This window comes from Notolabrus celidotus, chromosome 8 (genome assembly GCF_009762535.1).
Source record: "Notolabrus celidotus isolate fNotCel1 chromosome 8, fNotCel1.pri, whole genome shotgun sequence".
Lineage (NCBI taxonomy): Eukaryota > Metazoa > Chordata > Actinopteri > Labriformes > Labridae > Notolabrus > Notolabrus celidotus.
The window spans coordinates 26,506,854-26,524,638 of record NC_048279.1 but is presented as its reverse complement, the minus strand read 5'-3'; the positions used below and the strand labels follow the sequence as shown (position 1 = coordinate 26,524,638).

Sequence of the window (17,785 nt, the reverse complement as noted above, 5' to 3'; positions counted from 1 at the left end):
TGTGTGTAAATTATTAAGGAGTCAGGTAACTAGTAAGGTTTAAAAACATATCAAAGTTAAAGTGTGTTGAGTGAGCAACACAGCTACAGTGCAAGGGAGAACTTTTTGTCATGTGAACCAAGACAGGTGAGGCCATGGATAATCCACTTTAGGCAATGTAAAAGACAAATGAAGGGTCACACACACAAACCAAAGATAAAGTGCAAACACAACTACAATCTACCATGCAATGAATACTTAGGGCAAATAGGGCCTCTCTTGGACTGAGCTCCAGCCAAAAAGAAACACAGAAACCAGTGTTAGCTCTGGCAATTAAAATCAAAATTGTAAACCTTGTTATTAATGTAACCCAACCTCACCCAGTCTTAATTAGAAAAAAAATGATGGGATAAAGAAAACACTTGGCAAACCAGCAGTCAACACTGCAAGAAAACAAGAAAATAACCATTACATAACTACCAAAACTTTTGGAGTAAACATGGGGAATGCTACGCTCCCAGCATGCAGGCCAGCTTGTCATACCTAAAGTCTCTAAAAGTACTATGGGAGGTAGAACCAGACACCGTACTTTAAGAGTAGTCTTAAAACTTTAATTTTGATAAAGCTTATAGCTAGAGCTAGAGCTAGAGCTAGTGCTAGAGGTACAGACATTGATTTGTTATCCTCAGGTAAAAAAAACCACATAAAATGCACTTGCTGCCTTTCTCAAATCTGGCATAAAAGAGTTAGAATAAATCCATAAAGCAAACCACAAAACTCAAAAACATGAAAATGCAGAAACTCAAGCTTTAAAGTAAATATAAGCAGTTCACTTTCCCCAGAGCCAAGGGACAAGTCAGTCAAGGTGAGTGAATGAGCTGCACCTTGAGGTTGTTAGCATTTACTCAGGCTGAGTTAAGGTGGCCTGATTTTTAAGGAAAACTGCCTACTCTGCAACATACAGTATATCTCTTAGATAAATTTATAAAGTACTGTAAAACTACAAATAAAAATAGATCACAATCAAGCGTCCATTTTTACTAATTCAGTGTAGCTGCACATTTTGAAAATTAGAGGCACGTCTCAGTTGGAATTCCATATACAGGTCTTCTTCTGCCATTCACCTCACTACACCACCCGCTCGCTTAACCACCATGGGGTCCAGAGCCTTCAGCTGGTCTGCCCCCGCCTCTGGAACTCCCTCCCACCAGACATCTGTAACATTGATTCTCTTTCCATTTTTAAATCACATCTCAAAACACACCTTTTTAAACTGTCATATTCACTCTAATTACACCTCTTCACTGCACCACATCTCATCCTGTTAATTTTATTTGTATTTATTAACTACACTGTATCATGCCTTGTTGATTTTATCTGCATAATTTTTTAAATGTTCCTTTTTTTGGACTCTGCCCTGTACGGTGACCTTGAGTGCTGAGAAAGGCGCCTTTCAATAAAATGCATTATTATTCTTATTATTACATCAATAGTTAATCTGGTTGTTTATGCAGTGGAGTATGCATCCTCCCACACAACCAGAAAGTTGATTTAAATTCTATTCCCGCCTTTAACAAGACATTCAGCCAATCATTGTTAGGGGTTTTGGGGTTTCATCTAGGGTGGCAGGCCAGATTTCGATGGGGGTTCATACCACTCCTAGCCACCTCTCTGGATACACCCCTGAACAGATGGGAAGAGAAATACTACTTACCTCTTTATCTCAGAGATCATTAAAGTCAACACAAATGTAATTTACTCACTGTAGCTTCAGATCACATTTTGATTACAACACCACAGTTTAATGTGCAATTTCTGATTAAATTATTAAAATCTTTGTTAAATACATATCAAGGCCGTCTCAGCTTTTCGGTCATACTTGGGATGAGAATAGGATGGCTGCTGACATGCTGTAGTCTAAAATACAATACTGTGACTTCAGCACCTCCACCTGGGAGACCTCAGTACATAAATGTTAATGTGTTGCTGCTCTTTTGTTCTGGTTTCTCATACGGACTTGTCTCTGATCTCCACCAGGTGGCATTGTAGCTGAGAGAATAACAGAAAGCTGATGTAGTATGTCAGCAGGAATCAGATCTCTTGCCACAATAGACTGTCTTTTAATTTAATAGGGGGCATGTCCTGGAAGAGGAGGCTGAAATAAGAAAAAGTCTGTCTGTAAATTTATGTTTTCAGTAAATGCTCAGGCTTGAGGGTCTATTAATGGAAAAAACAAAAAAATAACTGATCTATTATGAATTTGCACCTTTCTGTTTTTTATATTCCTTTCTTTAGTAGGTGTGTGTGTGTGGGGGGGGTATTGTTTATTATTTTATAGGTCTTTGCATTTTATTCACACCATGTGGTATTGTCACAGGGTTAGGCTGAGGGGAAACTCCCTATAAATTAAATAATTAGCTGGAAAAATAAAAGATATCTTTATTTATCTGGAATGGTTCCGCCCAGAACTTCAGTGCCCGCACATTTTGTGCTGTTTCATACTCAGACAGTCTGCAAGTCTCCTCTCTGCTCTCATGCCCTCGCTCTGACTCGACACTTAAGCTCACATCAGATGATACAGTGTGTGTGTGAGTATGTGGATGTGACAGTGGTTCGGTTGGGTGTTTCTCTTTAATTCTGCGGCAGCTCCCTCTCTGAGTGCGGGCCTGCTGCTGCTGCTGCTGCTTGTGGAGGGCGGGCCGTGGACACAACAATGAGCACATTTTGGACCGTAAACTAACTGATGCGACACACACGGAGCGAAGACCGTTCTGGGGATCCTGCAAGCAACTCGCCTCACATGGTTTGCATTGATTGGATATGGGAATGGCATGCGGTGCTCTAAGTTTAACACGGTGTGCTGTCTAGAAACTGACCTCGGGTAAACCCTCTGAGGCTCGGAGGACTTTGGAGAGATCCTGCAGAGGTTTTTGGCGCAGCACGAGAACTCAACGCACATGGGGATGATCTCCACAACCATCAAACCGACAGCACAATAACTGAATTTTATGCACTAAAAGGATACATAGGTAGCCGCTGAGCCCTTGTGCATCGGTCCAAGATGATGTCACTGATAGATCTGGATGATGAGCAGCGATGGGTGCCCACTCACGTGAATGTCACCGTCCTCCGCGCGAGAGGACTGCGGACCAAGGGCAAGCACGGCAGCCGCTACCTCTACACCATCATCCAGGTGGGGAAGGAGAAGTACACCACCGGGCTGGTGGAGAAGGCAGAGATGCCCGAGTGGAACGAGGAGTGCTGCTTCGAGCTGCTCCAGGGGATCCTGGAGGATGGCGGCCGGGGCTCGTACCCCCCGGGGAGCGGAGACCTGGTCCTCACTGTCATGCATCGAGTTCTCATCGGTCTGGACGTGTTTCTCGGGCAAACCATCATTCCTCTGGATAAGATCTTTCAGGAGGCGATGTGTCCTAGAGATGAGTACGTACTGTTTACATTGTTAATGCAACCTGCATGACATTTAATGTAGTTAGTCCTTTTAATGCTGATAGAGGTGATGTGTCATGAGACCAGGGCTGATAAGGAAACTTTACAGGAGAATGATGCAACTTTTTCCGGTAGTTCTCAATTTACACACTTCAATTAGACAATTACATGTCATGTGATATTTTATTTAATTTTAGCTCTGATTTTAAGGTCCTGTTTTAAAGTTTGTAGGGTTTTTAAGCTTTTATTTCATTTGATTTTTTATTGCTTCATTTTGCTTTGCACTTCTTTTTGTTTTTATTGCCCACTGTAAAGCACTTTATTACTTGTATTGAAAAGTGCTATATAAATAAAGTATTATTATTATTATTATTATTATTATTATTATTATTATTATTATTATTATCATTATTATTAAAACAATAGCTGCCTCTCTCACCTGCTTGGACAACTCCCCCATAGCTTATACATCATCATGTGTCTTTAAAACTCAAATTAAAGCTAATTGGATGTAGATTTTCTAACAACACTGAGGGTACCTTTCACAGTAGATGATACGAGTTAAAAAATACTGACTGCATGATATCAGCTTTGGTGCTGTTGTGCTTTGTAGGATGATTTAAAAACTGCTTTTATCTAAGTGCTTCCAGGCTCATAAAATTCTGGCCCTCCAGACAGATATCCAGCAGCTCCCACAATGCACTGCAAATCAGCAAGATGAGATGCAGTTTCCACTGGGGAATAAGTGCTGAAATTTGCCAGAAAGCCTCCATCTGTATGCACAATGCACATCATTAATTTCTATTAATAAAGCAACACACCAAATGGCACACTTTGAGGCATACCGTACATGTAGTTCAGTTTTTTTTCTTGCTCTGAGCATAAAACTTTTTTCCTAATTAACTGGCTGCAATAAGGATAGATAAAAAAACAGAGCCCCATATTTATTTTGAAGACATTAGTTTCATAAGAATTGGCTTTCACAGTGTATCTTTATTTGGTTTAGGAAAAAGCCTACTGAAAGGAGTTTTTTGAAAGTAGGTATCAGTGCAACAGCTGTGGCTGATGCCAGATCTATAAGTAATACTTAACTTTAGAATACAAAGAAACAAAACAAACAATACAGAGGACTGTGTTGGGGATTAAAAAACGTCACTTAGTAGTGAATTGAGAGCTATTACAAAAAATATTTAGATGTACTTTTACTTTTTTGGTATAATATATCATTTAATCATTGAACTTAATTTTTTTTAATTTATGATGTAACTGGTAAAAGTTCTGATAATAATCTGCATAAAGTATCAAAAACTTAAAGTGAATGTAGAGTCCTGCAGAGTTAAACATTTCCATCCAAAGTGGAGTGGAGTGAAAGTTTTAAGTATGATAAAATGGAACACTAGACATACTTTTACTACTCAAATCTATACCTAAAGCTCATATGAGAAACTTTCTGCTGACAAAGCAGCCTTTAAGTACAGTACTTCATTTAATGCACTGAGACACTTTGCACCACTGCATAAAAGGTGGCACATTTTAATTTCTAATTCAAATTTCTGCTCTGTCTTTGCACTATTTGTCTTCTTTTCCTGCTGGTGACTGATCAGCCATTAACCACCGATCTAAAGCTGTATTCTCTCCACAATAAATTATATTAAAAATATCCCCCATGTAGTTTACTGATGCTATTGTAAAGGAATGTTTTTGCCACATTGTCAACAGGAAGATTTGAAATCACAAACAGGCAATAGATGTGTCGGAACTCCTTTCAGCAGATTTATTTATTCATTTAATTAAAGGGACAGTGCATATTAATGAACTTTTCAGCATAGCGTCCATGTAAGTATGCCAGAGTTAGCCATGAGGCTAATTTTCATCTGTATTCCCTGGCAGGTCAAAACAGAATTCATAACAAACGATAAAGATAACAGATTTGATGTGTCAGATCAGGTCGCCCCTTACGTCCTTTTTGCTTTTCAGACTTATTAAACATTGTCAAGGGAACCAATGAGAATCCAGCATCTAACACAGTCTACTGTTCATCAGACTGATTGTAGGAGAAGAACTGCACTGGATTTGACATGACACTGAAGTTCAAACAAAGAGTCTCACTGTGTTTCTTGCAAAGTCATTCAAGCCAACTGAGTTTTAAATACAGTGGATACGTTTTAGAAAGGTGCAAAGTAGAAAAAAATCCTCATCTCATCATGATGATCTTTACGGAGTATGAACTCTGACTGACCAATTTAATGTTTTTTTGATAAATTGAGGCACTGAATGCTAATTTGATCAAACAATCTTGTCCGAAAAACATTTCAAATTCTGTTTTTACTTAATTGTTATCTTATTTGAGGCTACATTGAAGTGAACTACTGCAGCCTCTCACCACACACTTAAAACAGGTTAGACTTCTGGTCAATTTTTAGAGGCTTTGCTTTATTATTGTCTTGAAATAAAAAATTACTGCTGTTTCTGTTATTTTGTCCATACAATTTATATCAACAAGGGTAAATACCAAGAGCATCTCCCTGTGTTGTAAGTGAGACACAGATACACAGGTGATTTTGAGTATGCATGAAACCTGAAATCAGTGATTTAATTATCACAGCAGTCATCTCTAATTCAGATGTTATGACCCTTTGGCAAAGAGGAGGCTTTGAAAGCATATTTCAAAAGAGTCATTAAAACTTAACATGAATATCTATATTTGATAACTTGTTTAGTGAGCACACAGAAGACTTGAACCTGAGGACCAAGTTTTTATTCTAAAAAACTGCTTCATTGAATCTCTACTTTGGATTCTGAGTATGTGAAGACCTCAGTTACGCCACACTTCAGACAATTCTTCCATCAACAGAGAAGAGCAGAATAGAAAAGCAATACAACACATCTGGCTTTAATTTGAGGCTCCCCGCCCAGTCAGTGAAACTCACACTGGATTCCTCCTGTTAGTTTTGGCACTGCAACACTTTCTCTGGTCAACGCTGAAGACTCAGATAGCAGGAGCGGAGGGACAATTTTTTCTGTAACTCCTCATACAGTTTTGCAAATGTCTCATTCAATGTAAGCACACTGGTGGGTGGACCTCAAGGAATTTTGATTTCCTGCACTGAGGTTTGTTGACAGAGAGTCAGAGCACAATGGCCCTGAGCGGAATTTCCACATTATGTAATAAGTGGAAAAACAGTTCCAAAAAGAAATCAACGTTTTTTTTCTTTTTTCTTTTTTAAAGTTATATTTTTTGGGCTTTTCCCCCTTATTGATAGAGGAAGAGGACAGTGGGGAATGACGTGCGAGACAGGAACTTAACCAGTATGCCAAGTCTTTGCCCGAAATCACTGTTTTTTGTTGATTCTCGTTTCTGCTCCGGGGATTGACCAGATAACACCAGCAAGCTTGTGTTTTAGAAATATGGCACACACTTTAGATGTCCTGCAATGTTAATAGAGCCTTGCTGATATGGGAATTTGGAGTCTGATACCAAAATCAAAGTAGAACAAGCACTGATTTCCAATATGGTGGACAATAAATAGAAAGATTGAGCTAGATTGTTAGTGGATTGTGCACTGAACTAGTAAAACTAAGACTATGCAAATGTACTCAGACCTCTGCTTTCTTTAACCTTCAACATATTTAATAAAATGTCAAGCAACTCTAGTCTTTGTGGCTGTGGTGCTCAGCTTAGCTGCAGACAGTGCTAAGAAGAGTGATGAAAACTTCTGAGTCCAAGCACCTCCAGCTTGACAAACCACAAGACAGGGCCATTTTAAATCCCCTCAGGCATATAACATAAGACCAATGTGGCCTCTAAAAGTAATGTCTTTATATGAAGAAGTAATAAAGTAGTATGGGTGTTGACTGTTTCTTCTCTTCTGTGGCCCCAGGTGGTTTAAGCTCAACTCTAAGGTTGGAAGAAAGGAGAAGGAACGTGGTGAACTTCAGGTAACGGTCCAGTTCACCCGCAACAACATGACAGCCAGTATGTTTGACCTCACCATGAAGGACAAAACGCGCTCTGCTTTTGGCAAGCTCAAGGATCGTGTCACCGGGAGGAAGAGAGGGGACATGGAGTCCTCCTCGGCCATAGTGCCCGGCCGTTATGCAGCCCTGTCAGGATCTGTGGGGCAGCCGTTTGGGGAGGAGGGGGGAGGGCCCGTGCAACCACGAGAAGTGGAGGTAGCAGAAGAAAAGAGGAGCAAGGTGAAAGATTTTTTTAAAGGAAGGCTGCGAAAGTCATCTGACACCAGGTCATGCTCGTCGATAGCTTCGGACAGTAGTGTGTCTTCTATGGCCAGCGAGAACCCCGTCCCTCCACCAAGCCTGGACCTGATGTCAGACCCTCCAAGCTCTCCCATCTACAGTAGCAAAGTGAGAATGGACACCCACTATGGAGAGACAGATTTAGCTAAAAAAGGTAGGCTCTGAGATTATTTATAAGTGCATATCATCAAAGCTGGAGACTGTGGGTATTGCCTGAGCAGTGTTTCATAAAATAAATGGGCCAGCTCTCCTGAAATCAGAGCAACTTTAAAAAAAGGAAATAAGAGATTGAAATGAATGGGGATTACCTGAAGGACTTCTCCACACAGCAGATGCTTTGAACTAAATTGATTTAGAAACAGGATGAGCATGATCTTGGTAACTCGCTGCTTCTGTTAAGCAATTTACGGATAAATAGTAATCCAAATACATAGCCATATTATTTTTTTAGACCCTGGCCAAACATGATTTAGAGACTATAGCTAGAATGTCGTTAATCATCTTAACAAGGCTGGTATTTAAACAAAATTATACATACACAATAAACATAATAAGCAGGGTTGCAAACTTTGGGTGTCTGGCTGGAGTGAGATATTTATGACATAGACCTAATCACATGTACATACACTTGATCATGTGCACTTATTTGGATGACATTAATGGAATTTAACATAAGAAAAGCCAGTGGTGTACTCAGGCTGCTTATATGGCAGGGGTGAAGAAAATAGAAAAAGCACTTCCTTTCCAACCCCTGACCCTGATCCTGATTCAGAGTTTAGGGTTAATCTAAACATAGTGAGGCATAGGTTACTAGAGGGGGTTCCGGGGGTCCTCCCATAGGACATTTTGAGTATCTAACACTTAATTCACTGTATTCTGGTGAATATGTATGTGACCACGTGTGCAGAAAATTAAATAATGTAAAAGGAAAACACTAATTATTGATACATGGATAAAGAAAATAATTAAAATCCCTGAAAGGTACTTACATTCTAGTAAAATTGGATCGGTTATTTTTTCTGAGTAGTTCCATTTCAAATCGAAGGTAAAAAAAACCCAACTGATTAAACATTTAACTCAACACTCAACAAACACTTTCTTGGGTGTTAAACTAAACTCCCTTCACCAGCATTTGTTGGAAAACTGGACTCCTTAGGTCTCTCTCTCCTTCTCTCTCCCTGTCCCTTTGTATATCCTTATGTAATCTTTCTTTCGCTTTCTCTTATTTTTATTTTATTTTATTCTTTTTTTTTTTTTTGGCCCACCTAGGTGTGCACGCCCTCTTTTACAGAACATGATATTAGCTGCCAATAAAAGATAGGCCAGAGTTCTAAGAGGGATGGTGATGGTTGCATGCACACAGTCACAAGCACAGAAGAAAAAGGTTTTCTTTCTTTTCTTTTGCTGCAAGAATAAATTGCATTAATATTTGACAGTTTGTGACAAACATGACACAAACCAGAAATATATATGCAGACAAGAGAAGAAAGAAAAGAAAAAAAAAGAGGAAAACTGGACTCCTGTTAAAAGTGCAATTTGACAAATACTTGCCAACACATTAGCAACAAATACCTCAAATGGCATTATTTGTTAGTACCGTGTTTACAGTTTTTCACATGGACACAGTGGTCTTGGTCCAGCTTTAACTACTTTAAAGCCAAAAGGTTAAAAGAAGAGTGTTTACGAGGTCTGTCAGTGTACAGATCAAGTACATTTTCTCAAATGTGTTTGTCTTCAGATAGAAAAAGTTGTAGCCTTGATTTAGTGATCTTAGAATTCTCTCTTTTTCCAACAGTACTAACAAGCCAGCACACCACAAGGGTTCTAACACATAAGCGAGCCTTTAGCGATGAAGCTAGCAAGATCACAACAGCCTTCCCCCGAAGCAACCCGGCACTGGAGTCTCTCAAGGGTCAGACCATGACTCAGTCCAAGTCTTCCTTGTGTATAAATGGGAGCCACGTCTATGACTCTGAACCATCCACACCAAGGATCTCAGGAGCTCACCCATCCAAGCTGGTCCTGCTGGAGAAGTGCTCCCCGCTCTCTCGCTCCCTGCAGAACATCACCAAAAGAAGTGAAGATAAAGGTTCCTTCTCGGAGGGCCGACGCTGGTCATTTGACAAGGTGAAGAAAGATGAAAAAGAGGAAGAAAAGGAAGCTCAGGCGTCATCTCCGTCAGGTCAACAAGCTCAGACAGGTGCAATGCCATCTATCTCATCTGCTGGTAGTTCACCTGAGAAAGGAAGGAAGCTGAGAATGACGTTATTCTCTTCAGGAAGGAGTGATTCCCTCCCAGCTAAGTCTGACTTGAACCAGCCTTCTTCAACATCTGAGGGGCGGCTCAGGGGCTGGTTTGGCTCAGGTGACTCCCAGAACAAGCCGAGGTGAGTCGGGTCATTAACAGGCTTTGTTCTCCACAGTGTTTGATGAATGTTCCTCATATCCAGGCACAACAATGAGCCCGTGGGAGTGTCCTGCTTTAAGCTAGGTGTCCTGAGTTTGCTCTGCTCCTTGCTCATTTGAAAATGGAGTTGATTTAATTCATGGCATTCTCCATTTTACAACCATGCTGTTCCATTACGTCACGCTACACTTTTCACAAAGAGCACACCAGCATTCCATTTTCGCCTTCAGTGTTTGTCTGATTTTCATCAAAGATGCAGCATCCAAGTGGTTTGGGTAAATATAAGGATGTTAGATACATCATCCCATGTTTACATCATATTATGGACTCACTCAACAGAATCACTTTTAGTGCAGGTGATCTTGAATGGCTTTGATGCATTTGTTTTTATGCTTGATTATTTTGCAAATGTGCTTTGCTTTTTTGATTCAGTTTGGGTTGCTGTTTTCACGATCCTTTCATTTGCCCACTTTTATTTCTACTGATGTTGGTCAAGTTCTGTGGTGGAATACCAGCTTGTATTTTCTTCTCTGTTTGTGAAAGAAAGATGTTCCCCATTTGGTAACCTGGCACATCATTAACTAAGAGGACTATTGTGCCCTATTTCCCTCTACAGGCTGGAAGTTTCTCCTAAGGTAGAAAGCAGCTCAGACGTACCCCCGCCCCTTCCTCCTCGCTCCCCTGTCCCCCCTCAGAACTCCTCTCCTCCCTCTGCTTCCCCCTCTGGTCATGTCTCACCTGACGACTACAATCACACCAATCCCTTCACCCCCTCTCCTGCCTCAACCCCAATCTCCCCATCCAATCCTTTCCCCTCACATCGCAACCCCTTTTTTGAGGAGCTCATAGCTGAGGAGTCGTTGAAGTCTCCCACATTTGCATCTTCCTACTCTCCTAGCTCATCCCCCTTACATTACACAACTGTGCCATCCCAGCCCTGCACATCCAGCCCTGCTCACAGTGTATATGCTACAAATTCCATAAAGCGGGAGCGCCCACGGCCGGTAGCTAGACAGATATCCCTCCCTGCAATCTTACCCAAAACAGGCAATCCTAACTCGTCGTACTACTCTGCTCCTTGCTCCATGTCGCAGAGTTCAGGAGAATGGGAAGACTCCTTCGATGCCTTTGCCTCAAGCAGGCTCAACTCACCAAAAGGGAGTCTTCCTCAGTCGAGAAGCAATCCAACTTCCTCTCGCACTTGTAGTTATCCTCCAATAAACACCAAAAGTCTTGCACAAGAACTGCAAGCATGCAAAGAGGAGCCTCCACCTTTGCCACCAAGGAGACTTTTACGAAACTCAGTGAACGAGATCTACTCGGATGGCTGGCTGCACAGAGGGCAAGAGCTAGCTGTCCACAAAGAAGCCTACCTTCTGTCTCAGACTGGCGTGGCCTCACTGCAACGAGGAAGGGAAGGAGAATCAAAGAGAAACAGTATATCTCCGGACCCTCATGCGAGCAGTGAGACCTCAGACTCCCCTACTGTGCATTCCCAACCTTACACTAATGTTACTCCACCCGGATTGGTGTTGGATGAGAAGCTCAAGAAGTTCAAATATGAACCTTTGGAGGATGACGCTGACTGCTGGGGAGGGATGTTGTTTGAGCAAGACCTGTATGGACGTGTATGTCGAGGAAGTTACGGACAACCCAAAGTAAAGAGTCATTTTTTATCGTTGACTGCTGGAGAGGCTAGAAGCAAGATCACGTCACCAAAGCTTCTTGATGGTGAGATACCTGCAGCAGAACTTTCAAACTTTTCATCATCAAAGCCAGAGGGAAAGATAGAAGGCATTAAACCCACTTCAGTAGAGGAGAAAGAATCTGATTCACCTGAACCTGAATTCATCAACAATAATGTGTCCTTCTCACTTACCTTAGGAGATCTTAACATGAATGTGAATAATTCAGATTTCGGTTTCATTGATTCGGATGGTTCTTCTCAGTCAGAGATACTTGATACTCTCAAAGGCATCCACACTTTCACACAGCTGCCAGAAGATTCACAGATAACTTCTTACCATTCAGAAACAGAGACCACACCAGAGGATATGTTCACTCTGAAGGACACCTACATTCCTGAGATGAACTCTTCCTTTGAAATACCTGCATCATCCAACAAACTTTGCAAAGTATCGTCGGTTTGCCAAGACAATTGCCAAGATTGCAGACAGAGTAACACAGCACCGCTCACTAAATCCAGGGTCACCACCGAGAAGAACGACTCTGTGGCGTCACGAACGCAGGCATCTAATCCAGCCGACCTTGAAACCGAATCAAAACAAGGAAGTGATTGTACAAAGACACAAAAAGACATTGATGATAATGGAAACCCACAAGGTATCCAGAAAGAGTCATTCTCTGGTGTGGTCAGTGCACGTCTGAGACCAAAAGGGATGTTCCAACCGAACAGCCATGGCAGCCCAATCCCCAAAGGCATCAGTAGTGACAGAGAGTTTGAACAGTTGTTGTCCCTTGTTCAAAATATTTCTCGAGTCGGCGAAGGACCGTTGTCTTATCAACCCACCAAATCAGCTCTTTCAAGCTTACTTTCATTTAGTAAAAATACAGATTTGCAAGGAGAAAGCACCAACAAAGAGCAAGCAAATCACACTGAACCCAACAAAAAATCTCTTGTATCTTCAAAAGACAATTTAATGCATCAAAATTGTGTAGAAGGAAAATCCCTCACCATCAGTTTTGAAGACCTTCACGCAAAAGTAGCCCCAAACTCCAAAACCCTTTTAAAGACAAAGATTGGGCAATCTTTGCAAAATCCTGAACTCTCCTCTCTCTCCACCCCTTGTGCACTCTCCCTGTCAGCTGATGCGCAAGTTACACACCCCCCTTCCCCTGTCTGTTGCCCCTCCATGCATTCTACAAACACGGGGCCCAGTGCTGGAGCTGGCACTACTGTGGCCGTGGCCCCCTACACTACCTCCTCTTCCTCCTACTCCACCACCTCCACCACAGACCAGCCCCTGGTCGATGCACGGCACTCACTTTTGCCTGAGGAGACTCAGCCAGCTAGCAACCTGCCCCATCAGGAGAGCAGGTGAGAATCCTCACTCTAGGATACCACATGTGTAGGTGTTTACAAGCTGTACTAAATTTGGAATAGCAGACAGGATTTCAGCACACGCCGCACACTTCTTTTAACTTTGTTGCTCTTGTTTCTTTGTTTGCTGTTGGCCTGACGTGTTTGATGCTGAATGCCTTTTTAAGTTCTGTCTTTTTCACCCAAGGTTTTTGGATGATAGCTGCTGCTTTGGTCTTGGCTTTGCTCCTCATTTATGTTCTTCATCTCATCATTCAGTTTCGTGTTGCCTCTTGTAATTTGGTTGTTTTTCTCACACTCTCCTCTGCTTAAATTTAGCTTCTTTAGTCACTACTCTAGCCACCTGTGGAGTTTTTATTTTGACAAGGTAGAAGACTTATTGTAATAACAATTATAGGAAGCCAGTTCAATAAAGTACAATACCCTGTAATTGTATTATTATCACCTTTCTTGATGAGGAAGAGCAGTCAAGATCATAATGGTTGGTTCAAAAGCAATAAAAGCACACATAAGCTAAAGTGAAACATCAGCTAAATGATGCATAGACTGTCCAAGGAGCCTAAAAATAAAAGCCCATATCAATTTAAATATGTATTCACACTGCTCGATGTCAGTCAAAAGGGATCTATATTGATTAAAAGGGATTAGATGTTCTAACTTCTAACAAATATATTTTATTAATGCCAGTTTCTTAAACTTCGTAAGAACAAGATGATTGAGGACTATGTAGTCTTTGTACAATGTGAAACAGATTTGTAGTTTAAAACATGTAAGATGCCTTTATGTGTAAGAAAAGGGAAAAGGCGATATATTCAGCATAGCAGCTGTATAGGGGACCCAAAGTTAGTGGCACACCTGGGTTCAGTCCCAGGAGACAATTGATTATTCAGTTTGTTAGATATGCATTTTTTGTTTATACTGCAGCACACAGGAGAAAAGGAAAAATTACACAGATGTGTGGTTGAATCTGTTTGTTGGCATAGTAATAAACATTCACTGCTACTTCAGCATTGAATCGTCCCTTTCAGAGAAATCAAAATAAAAACAAGACAGTTGTTCTCTTAGTAACACAGCTTTCTTTCTGTTATCACCAACTTCTCAAACTCTTGTTTTTGTTCTAGTTTTCTGTTTCTGAATATTTCCCTGCTGTTGTTATTGATGTTGTTGCACAGCCAACCCTTTGGTCCTTCCCAGATGATTATATCCTTCAGCAGCACGAGAGGACGTGCACTCACAGTTTAGCTACTCTCTCATTTAACTATTCGTTGACATGGCTTCAGTTCTCACCGCTTAAAGAACACAAATGTACTAATTTTCACTCCCTCAAAGAGTGACAGTCCATGATTTGGTTAGATTGGTTTTATTCAGGAAGTTACTGTGAAGTCAATAACGTTTTATAAAAAAGATAAAACGCATTAAATAAGATGACATTATTTGATTTCATAAAATTGGTCTCACAGTTCAGAAAAATGTGTGCACTTGTAGTAAACATGCAGTGTAGCTGTGTTGAAATACCTTCGCTGACCTCATCACTTTGCAGACCTCACCCAGTGAAACCATTAACCTCCAGCCAATCAGAGAAGAAGGAGGGTCGTTCAGTGTTGGAGAAACTGAAATCTACCATACACCCTGGACGCATCGCCGCTCAACAGGCTGCGGCAGAACCTGAGAGGAGTCAGGTACAGTCACTTGTAACACTATATATTTTTAACAGAGTACTTTGATGGTGTTTTAGCACTTTATGGATCTGAATACTTTCTCTACCACTGCATGAAATCGCTGGTGTATGAGCTTTCTGTTAGACTGCACTTTGCACAAGAAATGCTGAATCCATAACTCCTCTTAAGTGTGACATAATACTCTGGCCCAGATAGAAGAGTCTCCAGGTCCTAATATTATGTTTCTAGTCTTCTACTTACGCACTCTGTACTGTTTCTGTAATGCTTGTCAGGGAATGAAGTGACATGGCTTGATTCTGATGCTCTTTAGAGAAAATTAGTGTTCTTTTTTCATTGTATTTTGACCTGAAAAAGATCAGGCCAAGAAAAAAGTTTCCCTACAGTAATGATTGATTTAAGTGGTTTTCAGCCCACCGTTACTATTCATTTTGTCAGCATTGAACACCTTTCAAACAGGCGCTAAAAACCACTCTGAATTTCCCCATGACACTGTGTGAGTCTGGCTATGTGCTAACAGCGGAAGGAAAAAGTGATTAACATGTCACACTAAATAACAGAAAACCATTAGTTGCATAGACTATTAAATGCTTCCATGAGCTTTCATTAACAACAACACTTGGTGTTAATACAATCTCTGCAGAAGCTGTTGATGACTTTTCTTTTGTGTGACTCATTTTGTTTTTTAATACCTGCAACACTGCATGACACACCATAGTCAGGTGTTAGTATGACAGTAAGCCCTCTGTTTAATCCTTCTCAAACAAACTGGGAAATGTGTATTTACCCCATCCTGCTAAAAGTAGATTTGAAGCTTGATACAGCTTTTATGTCTGTATGTTAGATATGAAGACACAGTGAGGAGGTAGTGTGTTTAGGTAAGCACAAAGATTGGAAATGAAGGGAAAGAGGAAGACTGGCTCATTTCAAAAGCATCTGCCCAATACTTAAAATTTATAATCCAAAGACTCAAACTTTTGTTTGAGAATGTGCAACACTCAAGGTTCCCACGCATCCTGGAAAACCTGGAAAACAGTTGACCAGTTTTCTAGTTCTGGAAAAAGGGAGAAAAAATAAAATGTCCTTGAAAATCACGTTTTGTCCTGGAAAATTATTCCAACATGACTGCGTGCGACCTGACATGATTAAAAACTACAGAGAAAGTGGGATCACTATGAACTGGTGGTGCAAGGGCAGCACAGCTATGTGCGTGCGTTTATGTGTGCAGGTACACTGGGACACCAATATGCCATTGCAGAATTTTGTTGCAGACTCACAATAATATTAGGGCTACTGTAACATGAGTCTAAATAACATCCTTAACTGGTTTTAAAACAGCTAATTCCACAGATATAAAATGTATATTTCATTGATTTGAAATAAGTACTATATCCTTCATAACAAACTGTTCAAATGATCAAAAATTGGTTTTACCAAAGCCTGCCGTGTCCTTCGTTTGTAATTATTAAACCCAAATATTGAGCCTATTTGGTTGCCAAATGTTTAAACTGTTATCTTTATTCAGTATTTTCAATAACTGTGACATTATCTTTGTATTGAATCAGATTTCCCTAACGTCCATTTGTATGGTGTACTTGGTTAATCCACTGCTGGGGAAGACTTGTATTAAATGGACAGATATAATAGGGATATTAATCTTCTCATCCAACTTTTAAAAAAGACACAGTGAATACACAAACAGTATCCACTTAAATATCAAACTATTCATGCAAGTGTGAGTTTCCACTTCATCTGTACTGTTCCCCTCTCTCCCTTGCAGGAGGTGATGGTGGACAACTCGGCACAGTACCAGCACCTCACCAACATGGAGCTGATCTCCCTGCTGCTGCAGCAGGAGATGGACATGCAGAAACAGCAGGTTGCCTCCGAGCGGCAGGAGGCTCAGCTGCACAAATGTGAGGCTGAGCTGAAAAAGGTCAAGTCACAGGTTCGAGACCTGGAGGACTACATTGATAATCTTTTACTGCGGATCATGGAGCAAACTCCTACGCTGCTTCAAGTGCGCACCAGGCACAAGTGAAGACAGTGCTGGTGTGTGTATGCTGTTTGGCACATGCACCATTTCCACATGAAACATAATTAATATTCTAAGATGAAAATCACGGATCTAGAGACAGAAACAAAACAGTCCAGGTCTTCTCACTGCTAATACTGCCCTGTTGATGTAGACACGATATTATACAACATGCATGCTGGTTGGTCTCAGAATTTGGCACTAACACAGAAGAACAGAGTAAAAGAGAAAAGGCTTCAATCAAAGCAGATTCAAATGATTATTTCATCAATGCTTCATAGAGTAATCTAAGGTAGTCAGCTGTTGTCAGTATAAACTTTAAAACTACTTTCACGCGTGCATAAAAAGTCGTCTTGGAAAAACTCTTTTTTTGAAAATGCATTTATTGTGCTTCTCTGGCTCTATATGAAATTAGCTCAAGTAAACCTAAAAGTTGCATCTGTTGCTCTGAAACAAAAATTTTGACATTTTCAACCCTAACAATTTTATGAAATGCTCAGAGCACAAAGGTTAACTTGAGTTAATGACATATTTGCAAGTAGAAATAAAGAAATGCAACAAAAAATAGTAACACATCATAAAAAGCTGTGCCGCAATAAAATATATTTCTGCATTAACATTGCTGTATTATAAAAACTGTGTTCATGTTTGTGTGCAATAAGACTTAAAGAGGACAAAGACTTACTATTTTGCTTTTTGTCTCTGACTATTTGTTTTAATTTTTACAAAATAATATATTCACTGATGCATTTCCTAAAAATAAGAATGTTTAAATATATTCTGAAGTTTTGTTTTCCTTTCTGCAGTAGGTTTTTGTTAAAGTAACATTTCACTGCAGAATTAATAGATACAATGCATTAAATAAAGTTTAAGTTATTTCTATTGAATACTTTGTCATGATAATATATTCTCTATTATCACTC

General features: G+C 40.4%; 1 protein-coding gene and 1 long non-coding RNA gene across 2 annotated transcripts in view; one reads left to right on the top strand and one right to left on the bottom strand.

The window, feature by feature from the left end:
- Positions 1-17,785, bottom strand: part of LOC117817485 — a 28,047-nt gene that overhangs the window by 2,854 nt on the left and 7,408 nt on the right. Inside the window, exon 2 of the long non-coding RNA XR_004632155.1 lies at positions 3,005-3,410. This is a non-coding gene — a long non-coding RNA (uncharacterized LOC117817485). The remainder of the gene's footprint in view (positions 1-3,004; positions 3,411-17,785) is intronic.
- On the top strand, positions 2,464-17,604 carry LOC117817480 (rab11 family-interacting protein 1). Its single transcript, XM_034690207.1, has 6 exons — positions 2,464-3,420; positions 7,308-7,837; positions 9,479-10,070; positions 10,707-13,148; positions 14,692-14,830; positions 16,608-17,604. Exons 1-6 carry the CDS (start codon positions 3,041-3,043, stop codon positions 16,866-16,868), a joined length of 4,344 nt encoding a protein of 1,447 aa, XP_034546098.1. The 5' UTR covers positions 2,464-3,040; the 3' UTR covers positions 16,869-17,604.

Excerpts from the sequence above, each read along its gene's own strand:
- LOC117817480 (XM_034690207.1), top strand. The coding sequence starts at position 3,041 with ATGATGTCACTGATAGATCTGGATGATGAGCAGCGATGGGTGCCCACT. Across the intron at positions 7,838-9,478 it reads GACAGATTTAGCTAAAAAAG|TACTAACAAGCCAGCACACC; the intron begins GTAGGCTCTGAG and ends TTTTTCCAACAG. Across the intron at positions 10,071-10,706 it reads GACTCCCAGAACAAGCCGAG|GCTGGAAGTTTCTCCTAAGG; the intron begins GTGAGTCGGGTC and ends TTCCCTCTACAG.